Here is a 14685-nt window from a genome sequence, read left to right as displayed (position 1 = left end):
TCACTAATAAGGATAAGGGGATTTTATTTTAGTTTTAACTTTTTGGTGGTGTTTTCTCTTTGGATGAGGTTTGGAATTGAATCGTGAACATGCTTTTGTGTAGTTAAACGACTGAGTGTATTGGAGATTTAACTTCGAGGATTCAGGAGCAAGATTTTGTCTACACATATTTTTTTTCCAACTTAACTTTGCCTTTGTTCTCACCTTGTATTTTTGTTTGATCTAGTCTTACGTCAGTTTGACAAGCTGTTTCTTTCACTTATCTTCGGCTTTCTGTATACGTGTTTTGCAATAATTGGTCACACTAACCGTAATTGGAGAATTTTGCTTGAACGCTGTGAGGGATCTGAATTATGTTAAAATTGTTATGAATTGTTGTGCTGGCCTTAAACTGTTCTTGCATGTGAAGTATTGAAGGACCTTTTCTTGGATGGTTTAACTAATATTTTGTACTTAAATGAGTTGAATATACATGTAAATTTTGACATAAAAGACAACAAGAAGATAAATAACATCTTGTCATGTTTTACACTATCTACCTATCATTTATAGTCAAGTAATTTCCATTTTTATATTAGTATGCTTAATAACTAAAGCCATAATAATAATAATAATAATAATAATAATAATAATAATAATAATAATAATAATAATAATAATAATAATAATAATAATAATAATAATAATTTCCAAGAGACTTAGTTAGGGATTTCTAAATTAGGAAAAGAGAGCAAGTTAGTTTCTGTGACAGTTAATGTTTTTTATTTCTATGACTAATCGATTATATATTCTCAAATGTGGTGTCAAACCTTGAATTTATTGTTTTACTTTGCTTCTCTGTTATTATTTCTATCTTATTGTTTGTGGTTTTTATTTATGAATGTTGTGGATATTCCATTTAAGTTATAAGAGTGTTGCTCTTCGTTTTCTTGCTTGTGATGCTACTGTTTCATATTGTTCTTTTTTTTTTGTAACTTTCTTTACCCTAATGTTTCAATTTTGATATATACATAATATAAACTTTAGGCCTTGTATGTTCTTTCTCTTCTTTGATACTAAAAAATTGTGTCCTTTCAAATTAGAAATAAATTAAAAGCGATCTTTGTATGTATTTGTTTATCTAGGCCATGTCTCCTAACTAATTAATAAGTTTTGATATTAAAAAGGTATTTTCAAAAAAATAAATAAATAAAAATTCCAAGGTACTTTTTTTATGAAAAAAAAAACTTTTATGATAAATGACAAGTGTTTTGATCTTAGTAGAAAATTTATACCAAAATTTACAAATTTATCTTTATTATATGATTTTCATGAAGCTTGGATATATGATTTGAGTCTTAGATTAGCTATTTAAATGTATTTATCTCTTTAACTGGAAGGAATATGTTGCATTGTGTGGTTATGTTGTAATTAGTTGAACTTCTGTAGTAATTGATAAGCAAGTTATCATAAAAATGTTTTAGATCCGAGAAAGATTGTCATTGAAATGATTTTGTTTTGTCGCTAGTGTATTCATCGTTTCCCCTTTAATTCCATGATTGTCACAACTCTCTTTCTTATAATCATTACTCTTGAAAGAATTTTTTATTCTAATGCATATCATTGTTTTCCTAAACTCTTATAATAGTATTTCGTCTAAAGTCTTATATTTGCATAATATTTGTACACATTATTAAACTTATGGTTTCATAATGTGATTGTATTTATTTCGATTGAAGTTGTCACAATGTTGCTTTTTTCTCTAATTCCTAAATTTGTTATGTGTTGCATCAATGTCTAATGCTATGAAATATGTGTAACTTGTACTGCTCACATGATATTACATAGTATATTGGTTTGAAATTCGGGGGTCGAATTTCTAAAAGAAGGAAGAATGTAGTAACCAGAAAAAAAAATAAATAGATAAGATGGTGGGACCCACTCCTAGATATTTTTCTTCTTTCTCTAACCCTAGCCACACACTCTCTCACTCACTCACCTCCCACCGCTGCACACACCTTCACTCACATCACACCCTCTTCCTCACAGCACACACACCCAGACTTGATGGAAAAAGAAAGAAAGAAAAGGGAAAGAGAGAAGAGGGGGACCGCGAGAAGAGAAGGGAGGAGGAAGGAGGAAAATGTCCACGCCGAGCCACCACGCAAGGAGAGAGAGAGTTGCACCTCGTCACCGCCAGCCTGGAGCTCTTCGTTTTGTCCCGTCGCGTCACCATCAGAGGCCAAAACCGAGAGAGATGCGTCCGAGAGAGGAGACGAGCGTGAGAAGGATTGTCACTGTTCTGCCTCGCCGCCGTCAAACTATTACAGCTGCCGTGCCTTGTCTTTGTCGTCGGTGAGCTTCAACTGCCGCCATGCCAAGTCGCTGTCGCCATTGTTGAGAGAGAAGAAAGAGCTCAAAGAGAGAGAGAAACAAGATGTGCGAGAGGAGCTACTGTGAATAGAGGGTTGTTCTGTTACCACTGTCGCGTCTCTATTCGGGTGAACCTTGGTTGCTACTGGAGCTGTTGGTGCCGCTGGAGCTGAACTGTTCCTGTCACTAACCCAAACTATTGCTAGCTCCACATTGTCGCTACCCCAATCCAAATCCTACGTTCATCCGTTCCATTCTACTTCAATCCTCTCCACCTTGGATTTTGGCACTCTTGGTTTGGTATCTGCGGTCCCTTGGGACCAAGTTGTGGGTAAGCTTTATATTTATTATTGTTTGATTGTGCACCTATAATTATTTTGACATATATCTATTATGATCTTTGAATTATTCTCACTATATTTGCTTGAACAATTTAAATTGACTAGAATAATTGATTTATTAGAATTAAATAATTCATTTTTATGAAGTTTATACTTTTAAAACTATATATAAGACCATATATATTTTTGATGAAGTTTTGCATTATTCTAAAATGTTTGATTTTACTTTAAAGATTGTGAAATATGTTTGAAATTCTTATGATTGGAAAAGTATGATTGGAAAAGATTTCTGATGAGAAAGTATAATATGATTTGATTCAATACCTTATATATTTGAAAGATCAAAGATTTGTTGTATTTGAAATTATATGTTTTGAATTAGTTTGGGAGGCTCGTATTAAAAAAATCATAGTTAACAGCGGTTATGACGTTAACTTAGATGCATCTAACTCAGACCCCAACTAGCAGGGATGTTGCTAGTCTAACGTGTAGGCCATGTGTTAGATCTGCTATTTTGTTAGGACTCACGAGAGGAAAGGGCTACCCATAGAGGTGGAGCCGTCCATGTGTGGACTTTTGATTTGATTTCTGTATGAGAACTCCCTTATTGATTCACTTATTATTATCAACTATTATTTTCTAATTAAAATTATTTTGATATCATGTTTATATGATCACATGTCGATCATAGATGTATTGTCTAGTAATTGAATTACAAAACTCACTCCGTTTTTCTAAAAATATTTTTCAGGAACAATTACTTTTCAATGTGAGACTTTCTATTCAAGATGTAACGATCTGCAATGAGTACTTATTCTTTGACGAATTCCTAGATATATATACTCCATATGACATAGGCATGGTCCGACCATTAATTATTTTAATTTTTGTTAAAAAATGTATAACTATTTATTTTAGAACTTGTAAAATATTTGTAATTTTCTTATTCAGTTTATGTTTGAGTATGTTAGGCTTGCTATGGGATTATTTTCCTGAGCCTATTAACTAATGGACTATTATTTAGGATTGTATTGGAGCTATAGATAGAACACATTTTCGTGTCAAAGTGCCAATAGCAGATCAACCCAAATTTCGAGGGAGAAAAGAATAACCGACACTAAATGTATTAGCTACATGTGATTCTGATATGAAGTTCACTTATGTATTAACGGTTGGGGAGGAACGACATCCAACTCAAAAGTTCTGAAGAATGCATTATGAAGGAATGATAATTTTAAACTTCCATGAGGTTAGCATATACATAAAACATCATTATATCATAAGTAGTTAAAGGTTAGTAGTTTATGTGTTTACCTTAAATTAATCATTTTAAACGATGGATTTTGCAAGAAAATTTTACCTTGGAGATGTTGAATTCATGTTGAAGCATGGATTAATTACCCCATGTCATTGTATAGGATATCACTTAAAAGAGTATGCAAGACGTGGCCCAAAAAATGAAAAGGAATTATTTAATCTTCGTTGTGCTTTATTGAAAAATGTTATCGAAAGGTCATCTGGAACTTTAAAGAAAAGATTTGTAATAATCACAAGTGGCACTGAACCACATGATGACTTTAAAACTATGACTGAAATTGTTCTAACTTGTTTTATATTACATAATTTTTTAACGGGTGTAGATCCTGATCCACATCTCATAGCTCAAGTTGATCGAGAACTACAAGATAATAATCCAGAAGAGGATGAAATAGTTCGACATGAACACGGTGAAGACTATAGGCGGGAAGCTATGTTAAGGGATGAAATAGCTACTAAAATGTGGACTGACTATCAACTAGGACTTTGAACACTCCTTTAAAAAAATGCAAATGAATTTACATGTTCTATTATGTGTGAGCTGAATTGATATTTTAACTTTGATGTGTTATTATTGAATTCTTATGTTACCTCTTACACTATGTTTGTTTAGATTGAAAATAGGTGGAATGAATGCGGAAGGAAAGAAATAGGAGGAAAATGTCATATTTCAACTGTTTGGTTTGGAAAGAAAACACTAAGGAAAATAATCAACAGTGCCAAAATGTAAAACGGACCCAAAAAAAAGTTTTCACTCCAACTTAGGCGAGAAAATGGAAGAAAAAAACTATTTCACTCCGTTATTCCAAACCCTACCCTTCTTTCTTCTAAGACTCTTCTTCCACCCTGCGATTCAGTCATTCATGCTACGCAGCTCTAACACATCAACTACTGCAGCTGTTAGCTATTGTCTATTCACCATTGTGCAATTAGTCTAGTCACAGTGCTTTGCGTCTACTACTGAAAATAGGTAAGATTTTATGTTGCAGTTATTTCACATTTAACTCCATATATCCATGGATCTGTGTGTTTGTGATTCAATTTTGAAGTGTATGGACAGAGATTACATTTTTATTTGATTTATTGGTTTGTTTATTTTCATATTTTTAAACTGCTCGATAAAATGCTCCAATGAAAACATGCAAACATACTGATTCATAAATTCATCAGAGTTGGGAGAATTGACATATGTATAGACTATAGAGTAGTGCAACTATTTTTTTTGTATATAATAAATGTTTGAAAAAGATCATTATTTTTTTTCCATGTAAGCACAATTTTTTTTATAGAAGCACAATTTTGATTTTCATCAAACACACTATTTTTGCTAATTGGCACACAATTTCTTCATGTATGCACACGTTATCTATTTAGAAAGCATATATTATGGTTGCCAAATAACACACAAACAAATAGTTCTACTTGTGTTCTTTAGAAACATGAGAGTGTATTGCATTTTTGACACATATATAAATTAAATTTAATTTCACTATAATAAGAATGATACAAATTGTAGTTTATACACACTTTAAGATGAACTTTTCACAATTATATTTGCAAGCACACAAATAGTTAAATTTGTGATTTCAGCTACCTAAAAGTGTGGTTTTGTCTACCTCAATTGTTAATGGACACACAACTTCTATCATGGTTGGTTACTTTCTTTTTCTGTGTTTTCTTACTTTTTTTTAATATGTAGTTTATGTTAAAGTTTTTTCGAAAATTATAAAAATTAGCTATCTTTCAATTGGTTGAGATTCTTTTACAATTAAATATATTCTTTGATTAAGAGTTTATATGTATGAATACTAGTTATTTAATTGCATTGCGAATACTTAATATATGTTGCAATACTTTTTTATTTTATTGTTTTTGGTGTTGTAAATCTATGATATGTACATTTGAACATACAAAGTGCTTGTTAAATGGATAGGGATGATCATATAGAAAGTTTTTTTTGTCGACGATATGGAAGACATCTTTAATTGTGATTTCACACTAAACCATTCCTTTAAGTTGGGGGTTCAGGAAACTATATTAACCCTTGAACACCAAGAACATATATTAACCGTTTTTAAAGAGGATTGGAAAAGGCGACAGAATCTATGTACAATAACACTGATATGTTACATCGTGCACATGTTATATTTATTAAGATTGATGTCTACCGAGTTGAAAAATTCATCTCCCATAAAATAGTTGGGCGAGAACAAATTTGAGCTGTACAACAGTTAAGTGAAACTAATAGGTGTCGTGATATCCTATGCATGGATCCTGATGCATTTCTTTAGTTGTGCGAGAAATTAAGAGCAACATGTCAAGTGAGATATACAAAACATGTTACAGTAGAGGAGCAAGTTGCTAGGTTCTTGCATATATTAGCTCGTAATGTGAAAATTAGATCCGTTTCTTTTTTCTACCACCAGTCTGGAGAAACTATTAGCCGCCACTTCCATGCTGTTTTACGGGCAATCATTTTACTAGGAGAAAAATTTCTTCGACAACCATCTGCAACCATTATTTCTCCGGTGATCCTTCACAATAATATATTTTATCCTTATTTTATGGTATGGACATGTACAATTACAAGAATATATAATTTTGTTTGATATAGCGAATTTCATGTTACTTTATTAATTAATGGACTATTATTAAGGATTGTATTGGAGCTATAGATGGAACACATTTTTGTGTTAAAGTGCCAATAGCAGATCAACCCAAATTTCGAGGGAGAAAAGAGTGGCCGACACTAAATGTATTAAATGCATGTGATTTTGATATGAAGTTCACTTATGTATTAACGGGTTGGAAAGGAACAGCATTTGACTCAAAAGTTCTGAAGAACGCATTATTAAGGGATAATAATCTTAAACTAAGTAGTTAAAGGTTAAAGGTTAATAGTTTATGTGTTTATTTTAGTTAAAGGTTAATAGTTAAAACATAAAACATCATTATATCATAAGTAGTTAAAGGTTAATAGTTTATGTGTTTATTTTAAATTAATTATTTTAAATGATAAATTTTGTAGAAAAATTTTACCTTGGAGATGCTGGATTCATGGGTAAGATATCACTTAAAAGATTATGCAAGACATGGCCTAGAAAATGAAAAGAAATTATTTAATCTTCGGATACTTTATTGAGAAATGTTATCGAAAGGTTATTTGGAGTTTTGAAAAAAATATTTACAATAATCACAAGTGGCACTAAACCACATTATAACTTTGAAACTATGACTGAAATTGTTCTAGCTTGTTTTGTATTACATAATTTTTTAATGGATGTAGATCCTGATCCACATCTCATAATTCAAGTTGATCGAGAAATGCAAGATAATAATCTAGAAGAGGATGAAATAGTTTGACATGAACACGATGAAGACTATAGGCTGGGAGCTATGTTAAGGGATGAAATAGCTGCTCAAATGTGGGCTGACTATCAACTAGGACGTTGATCACTCCTTTAAAAAAATGCAAATGAATTTACATGTATTATATGTGAGCTGAATTGATATTTTAACTTTGATGTGTTATTATTGAATTCATATGTTATCTCTTACACTGTGTTTGTTTAGATGGAAGACAGGGGAGAATAAACGCGAAAGGAAAGAAATTGGAGAGAAATGTCATATTTCAATAATTTGGTTTAGAAAGAAAACGCTAAGAAAAATAATTCCCGTACCAAAAAGTAAAAGGGACCCACAAAAAATATTTCAGTCCGACTTAGGCGAGAAAATGGAAGGAAAAAACCATTTCACTTCGTTATTCTAAACCCTACCCTTCTATTTTCTTCCAAGACTCTTCTTTCACCTTGCGATTTAGCCGTTCTTGCTACTCAGTTCTAGCACAACCATTGTAGCTATTAGCCACGGTCCATTCATCCACCGCTGCACAACCAATCTAGTCATAGCGTTTTGCGCAACCAGTCTAGATTGGTCTTAAATTTTTTGAAAATTTAGCCATCGAGGATATATTTGATGCAAATCGAAAATTTTTAAGATAAAATTAAAACAAAATAAAACTTAAGGATATTTTTAAAATCTTTGTCAAATTTCAAGAACAAAAAGTATACTTTATCCCTTACTTTAATTATTCATGCCACTTTCTTTCATCACGTGTATGAACAGTTTTAACCTGAATGTTCTATCTGACCTAGCGCATCACGCCAAAATATGTACCCTGGTGGGGGCACTTGTCCTCCTCTCCACTCAACAACAACAATCTACATGTGTAGAACTGCAGCTTGGTTCTACACCAAAATTGAAAGGTATTCCCTTCTATTACTAGTGAAACAATGCCAAAATTTCTGATAAAAGAAATCACAGAATGAAACGCAAAAACTAAACTGCAAGAAAATATGCTCCAATTCCATAGTTAAACAATAAGAAGGGAGCAACGTTAAATCTAGAATTGTGCCTCCTTTTGGCATTTTTTTTTTCCTTTTAAATTTTATTTCGTCCAGATAAAGAAAGAGTTCAAGTTGGAGCTGTTGTACATAGTACAAGAAATTTGGACTGTTTGGACTACAGGAGGGTGGTAAGACTTATCTCAACTGTACACTAGAATCTCACACTGACCAAGGTATCAAATGTGGATTACCAAAACTTTTTATCATTTTTCAGCTAAATTAAAAGTAAACATGCAAGTCCTTATTGAACAAAACAGGACAGGAAGATCTCGTTAAGTTACGGAGCTCTAGATATCAATCAGACTAGCCTTCCTTACTTAAAATAGAATCTTTAATGAATCAGTATCGTCTTTTCTCAGTTCAATGCTGATTCAACAGATCACATTGCCTCACTCATCTGTCCTCGGACGCTTTGGGGGATGACCACTATCTTCACTTTCAGAAGCAAGTTGCTTAGGATCTTCGGGAGCATCTTGCTTCCCACTCACTTCCAGGGATTTTTTCTCAGCTGTGGCATTGCCATTAGCTTGATGAGGCCCTGAACTGCAAAGGTCCACTGGGATGGCTTCCATTTCACTTTTGGCAGGTGAATCTTTCATGGCATCAGAGGACACTCCAGATGTACTATCAATGGCAGATGATGATGCCTTGAATGGTTCAATGCCACCAGATTTGCATTGCTTCTCAAACATCATCTGGAGATACCTTCCTTGTTCTTCTATACGTAACTGTAGATTTCTTTGAATCTGATGCAAAAAGAAGGGGGAGAAAACTGTATCAGCTAAGGCAAAAAAGGACATTATAAATGTAAGAGAAATAAGTGTAGAGTCGTGACAGTTCATCAAACAGATTTAACAAAAACATAAATTCTATAGGCATATTTGCTGATTACCAAATTCCACATGGCTAAATATAGTAAGGATATTTTGTTACTCTTAAATCAAGGAAAACGGAATATAAGAATCAAGAGGAGTTCAAAGGCCTTGAAAAATGTCCCATGCATTGTTAGTAGCAGTAAAAAGGAAAGAGAAACAACTGAGATGCTGACCTCCTTTTGCAGTGTAAGATACTTCCGTAACTATTTTGTAAGCTATTTTAGACTAATCAGAGACTACTGAATGTGTCTGTTTGACTTGGAGTTTATATATGTTCAGTTATTTGTTTACGGTGAAATTCAACTAATTTTACCAATACATAAATTCCTCCTTAACTTCTATGGAATGGCTGGGTTGCTCTTATGAGCTGATGTATTTTGTTTCCCCTTACTATTTGCAGCTTCTGGAGGATTTATAACTATTCAGTGATTGTTGGTCCTTTCTTTATGCTATAATTTCCTATCAACAAGCTCACAAACCTCACTTGAAGTTCATTTCAAAACTAGCAACTCTTAAACTGTTATTCTCACTAATTCCACTTAGCTATAAATGATGAAATTCTATAGTATTGCAACAGAAATAAAGCTTGCAAACAAACTCCTTAAAACATGTCTTAGCCATGTAACAATTCACCAAACATATCCTACTGTAGATTCCCAAATAAAGGAAGCACATACCTCAAGCTGCTCGTGCAAGCGCTTCTGAACCTCCATCTGCATTCGCAGAGCTTCAGTGATTTCAATACCACTGTACAACACAATGATGAAGTCAGAAAAAAAAAAAATCGTGTCTGTTCATGGAAAATGACCTAATATTTAAAATCTATGGATATTGCTTTAATTAGCAACATCAGATTGCTTTAATTGATGCATCAATAGTCACAAGAACCCAGAAATACTACATAACAGAAGTTACTTAAAATAGCAGTAGATAATTAACTTACATTTTTAAATCTAGAGATGGCATATAATTAACTTACATTTTTAAATCTAGAGATGGCATCTCTTCAATGTCACAAAAACACAGAAATATTACATAACAAAAGGTACTTAAAATAGCAGTAAATAATTAACTTACGTCTTCAAATCTAAAGATGGCATCTCTTCAATGGTACCTAGTTTTTTCTCAGAAGATCCTGTGAACACAATGTAAACTGTCAACCAATAGCCCATTATCTAACTACATATACAAAGAAAATGCTACAGATTTCAAAGGAAGCGACTTAAGACACAGTACTTCCGGTTATCAAATGCAAAAACCAATGATCAGTAATAGATTTCACAGAGCTAAGGTTTCACAAGATTACCAATATACAAGATTGACCTAAAATTGATTTTTTTAAGGAAATAATAGAACTACATACTAGTACTTTTGTAGTTATATAATATCAAAACTCTACTTCTTTTCGGTTTTCGCATAAAAGTATAAAATAGAAAAGTGGATTTATATGCATGTTAATGCTCAATAAGATACTCAAATCTACTTCATGTAGCCTAGAATTTTCACCCAATTTCCATATATATATATATATATATGGAAATGGAAGATAGCATATAGATATGGTTTAATAGTTTGCCTTTAGAAACTTCAAAACATATTTATGCAAACTGTAGGATAATATGCAGTGGGAACTTGCATTTAAACAGAAGGATAAAACGGAAGAGAAAAATTGACACCCAAGAATAGAAGGAGAATCAATTAAAACATATAATCATTTTATACAAAGTGTTGAGCCATTTACACCAATGTAACGCTTTAGACTCTTACCCCATCCAATAACTTCTTATATAATGTGATTCTTTTTCTTCCTTTTTCTTCAGCATATTTTATGTGAATTTCAAAACTTTTGGATCAAGAGCAAACAAATTTCCAGTAAATTTTGCAAAAAGTTTGATAAAGTCATCCTAACAAATATACATAGTTATATTAATACAATGCATATTTTATGTACCTTCAGATGACTCTGGTCTATATCTAGCTGTCCTGTATTTCTGCATTTCATAGAGCAATTAATTTCTTAAAAGACATGTAACAAAACAAACTTAGAAAGATAAAGCAAATTGCACATACCTGTAAGTGGCTTTTAACATGGTATATAGTTAGTCCTTCAACTTTCATGAGTTTCAGCACGCCCTTAGGAGTAGCTCCTGCAAAAAGAAAACGGGAAAAAAGAATGATCAAGAAAATGAACAAACCAAAGCCCTTAATTAGCAAAGTAGAGAAAGAGGGCTGGACTTACTTTCACTCCCACCTAGTTGATTGACAGCATCGACAAAGGCCTCATGAAGCTCGGGTGTCCATCGCATCCGGGGCTTGGCAGGTGCAGAATTTGCTGAGGAAGATGGCGTGGCACCCACATGATTTTCTCCAGATGAAGCAGGTAGTTGTTGATGGGCTGCTGGAAATTGTGAAGATGATTTTGGAACCTGGAACACCACCTAAAACAACAAAATGAAGTCAATACATTCCTAAAACCGTTAAGCTAATATAAATTTGAGGAATAAAAAAGTCTAACCTTTGGTTCAAGATCTTGAATGTTGTCAACAAGAATATCATTCCAATTAGAAGTCAAAGTGTCATCGTCACTGATTAGCTGGTCAGCCCACTCCTGCCAATTATTTTGCTTAGAATAATCCTCAGATGCCATAATATTGCAGGCACTGCTTTCTACTTGACTGCTGTCAATGGGGGTACTAGTGGGCAAATCAAGAAAGCTATTCAGGGAATCTGCATGCCAGGAAGCACTGTTTCCTTTGGAATAATGTGTTGGTGTGGTCGAAGGTATTGGTCCATTATTTGAAGAATAAGGTAATGGCAACGAAGCAATGTTACCGAATGTCGGTGACAAAAAATGAGTATTTTTAGATTGTTTATCATGAGGTGAAAGGGATGAATGATGAAGATCGGTTGAATATCCCGGAGAAGAAGAAAACATAGGCCCAACTACTCCACTAGAACTTGAATGAGTAAAAGGTCTTGTTGTAAGCTCATTTTCCACAAAAGCAGGCTGTGAATCAGATAATTTGGAGTATGTATCTTCTAGAGACGGTGGAAGGCTGGCCAACGAGGAAGGAAGTGCTCCTGACATCCCCATGTTATTGAGTTGCTTTGCAGGGTGTGCTTTCATTGTTTTCCTACATTGTTAATTGAAAGATAAAAGTGTCAATTATCCCAGTCAACTAATGTAAGCACAGGCCTCAGGTCTTCCAACGGATTATAATGCTCACCAGAAAAATACTACACAAATTGCTTTCTGTTCTTGACGCCCAGACTAGACAAGTTGTCATCAATGTTCACGCTGATTAAGACAAAAACTTCTTCAGTCTCCAGCATGAAAACTTATTGATCACAAGTCTTAACTTTATAGAAGGAAAATAATGTACAAAGACCCTAAACCATCATCATAGCTGTTATGATCCAAAACTCAAAAGCTGCATGCAAGATATATATGCAATGCCTAATAATACTTCGTAGTCAATTAGGTATACTCATCAGTCGTCACAATTTAGTCCAGAAATCATCACATGCCGCAGCCCTTTTTTTCTTTTATCAAGCAATATACATAATCAAATATATTCAAAATTATCCTAAGGTTTACTATTATGCAGTTTACCATTAATCAATATAGAAAACATCAGTTTAAGGTTTTCCAGGAAAACAAAAAAGTCAAAGTGAGCAGTTGGGTTAAGCAAAAAATAAAAAAATAAAATAAAAATAAAATAAAAAACAAAGAAAAAAGAAAAGGAAAAGCACACACAGACACAAGTATATGCTATCCCGATAAACACAAACGCCGTTGTGGAAACACAAAACCCAATGGACCAATGAGTGCTATGCATAAAGCCACAGTTCACACATAAATTCGCATATGAGTTCTCTTTCAAAATTATCCCAACGCAAATCTTTTGTTTGGTTTTTGTTTTTTTTTTTTTTGTGGGGGGGGGGGGGGGGGGTGGTGGGTTTGGTAAATTGCCACCCCCAATCAACTATGAAATACAAATTACTGCATTTACTTCTTCTCAGTATTACAACAGAGACTGGAAGAAGGAAGGGAGCTGAACCAAGTCTTAGGAGAACGTTCAAATTTGATGAAATTTGGTGATCCTTTAAAGAGAGTTTTTTCTCCTTTTTTCCAATTAAAACAAACAAAAGCCATGACTATCATCGTGCAACAAGAATCATGTTCTGACAACTAAACATCCAATAGTAGTTTGAGCATATAACAATCTCATGGTTCAGAACTCAAAGTGCTCAAACTAAGGTTTTACTTCACATCACAAACAAAAACACTAATTAACAGCGTTAAGCTTTTTTAAAAAATAAAAAAAAAAACTTATTTTCCTCTCTCCATGTAAGTAAGCACGAAACTTACGAAGAAAAAGATGCTGAAAAATCTATTGAATTAACCTTAAAAAAAAAACTGATAAACAATGAACTGTTTAATAAGCAATAGAGAGTTGGTAGAGGGAGAAGAAAATGAAAGTTAAAGGGAATAGGTGAAAAGAAGAAAAGTGAATCAATTGCGAATTGGAGCGCAACAAACATTGGAAAAGAGGAATTAATTGCATGAAATGAAAATCTAACCTGAAGCGAAGAATTAATTAGAGGATTGGAGGCGCAGAGAGAGGTGGTTTTTGAATTCCGTCAGCGGCAGCGGCAAGCTAAGGTAGCGGAGCCACCCGAAAGGCGAAGAATTGCGATTTGCGAGTGAAAGAATGGAACGAATGCGTCTCCATCTCTTGGGAATACCCACCGTGCCTCCCCCACGCGCCAATCCCCGCGCGTGTGTTGAACTCTGTTTTACGTGGACGTCTTTGTGATTGGTGATTCACTCACATTCCCCTCACTAAGCTACAAAAAGAATTCCCCAAACTAACTAACTATCTTTCTTTCTGTCTATCATTCATTCATTCATTCTAATAAAGGGTGGCATTCATGTACTAGAATTCTTACTCTTACTAACATAATTAGAATGATCTAAAATATAAATATATATTATATCAAATAATTAGTTCAGTTATCTGTTTAAATAAATTTTAAAAATTTAAATTTCATATTGTATATACAATATTATATTGAACAACAACAAATTTTTAAGTATAATTTAAATTCATGAAAAATTAGTAAAAAACTAAAAAAATCTAAATTTATTGTATTTCAAGTAGTATATTTATGATGAACAATTACTAAAATGTAAAATTAAAACATTATATTAAATAAATTAAGAGATTTCTATTTTTATCTTTAAAATTTTATTAAAAATAAAAAAATATTTTCTACTATTTTATTTTTTCTTTTAAATCTTATAAATAAAAAATATTGAAAAATAAAAATATAAATAAAATAAGTCTTGAGTTCTTAACATTTATCAATATTAGCTGCTATTGTTATGAC

The 14685-nt window shown here is 32.9% G+C and overlaps 1 protein-coding gene across 2 annotated transcripts; it reads right to left on the bottom strand.

Annotated features, from left to right (window-relative positions):
- Positions 1 to 8406: 8406 nt before the first annotated feature.
- On the bottom strand, positions 8407 to 14248 carry LOC107647835 (protein PHOSPHATE STARVATION RESPONSE 1). Of its 2 annotated transcripts, XM_016351878.3 has the most exons (9): positions 13876 to 14248; positions 12519 to 12589; positions 11807 to 12425; positions 11531 to 11729; positions 11362 to 11438; positions 11243 to 11282; positions 10369 to 10426; positions 9969 to 10038; positions 8407 to 9162 (listed from the first exon to the last, which is right to left on the bottom strand). In XM_016351878.3, the coding sequence occupies exons 3-9, from the start codon at positions 12416 to 12418 to the stop codon at positions 8806 to 8808; spliced, it is 1413 nt and encodes a 470-aa protein (XP_016207364.1). In that variant the 5' UTR covers positions 12419 to 12425; positions 12519 to 12589; positions 13876 to 14248; the 3' UTR covers positions 8407 to 8805. The 2 variants fall into 2 exon arrangements, with proteins under 2 accessions (XP_016207364.1, XP_020959933.1); XM_021104274.2 differs by lacking the exon at positions 12519 to 12589 and having other exon boundaries at positions 13876 to 14182.
- Positions 14249 to 14685: the final 437 nt, after the last annotated feature.

Source organism: Arachis ipaensis, chromosome B6, assembly GCF_059453495.1.
Source record: "Arachis ipaensis isolate K30076 ecotype BB chromosome B6, ASM5945349v1, whole genome shotgun sequence".
In the NCBI taxonomy this organism is placed as follows: domain Eukaryota; kingdom Viridiplantae; phylum Streptophyta; class Magnoliopsida; order Fabales; family Fabaceae; genus Arachis; species Arachis ipaensis.
The sequence above is the reverse complement of the archived record's forward strand: the minus strand, read 5'-3'. Positions and strand labels throughout refer to the sequence as shown.

What these genes read in the sequence shown, in the direction of transcription:
- LOC107647835 (XM_016351878.3), bottom strand. Translation starts at nt 12,418, where the DNA reads ATGAAAGCACACCCTGCAAAGCAACTCAATAACATGGGGATGTCAGGA. An exon ending in ATGTTAAAAGCCACTTACAG is followed by an intron (nt 11,283 to 11,361) that starts GTATGTGCAATT and finishes TATGAAATGCAG; the next exon opens with AAATACAGGACAGCTAGATA. An exon ending in TAGACCAGAGTCATCTGAAG is followed by an intron (nt 10,427 to 11,242) that starts GTACATAAAATA and finishes TTGTGTTCACAG; the next exon opens with GATCTTCTGAGAAAAAACTA.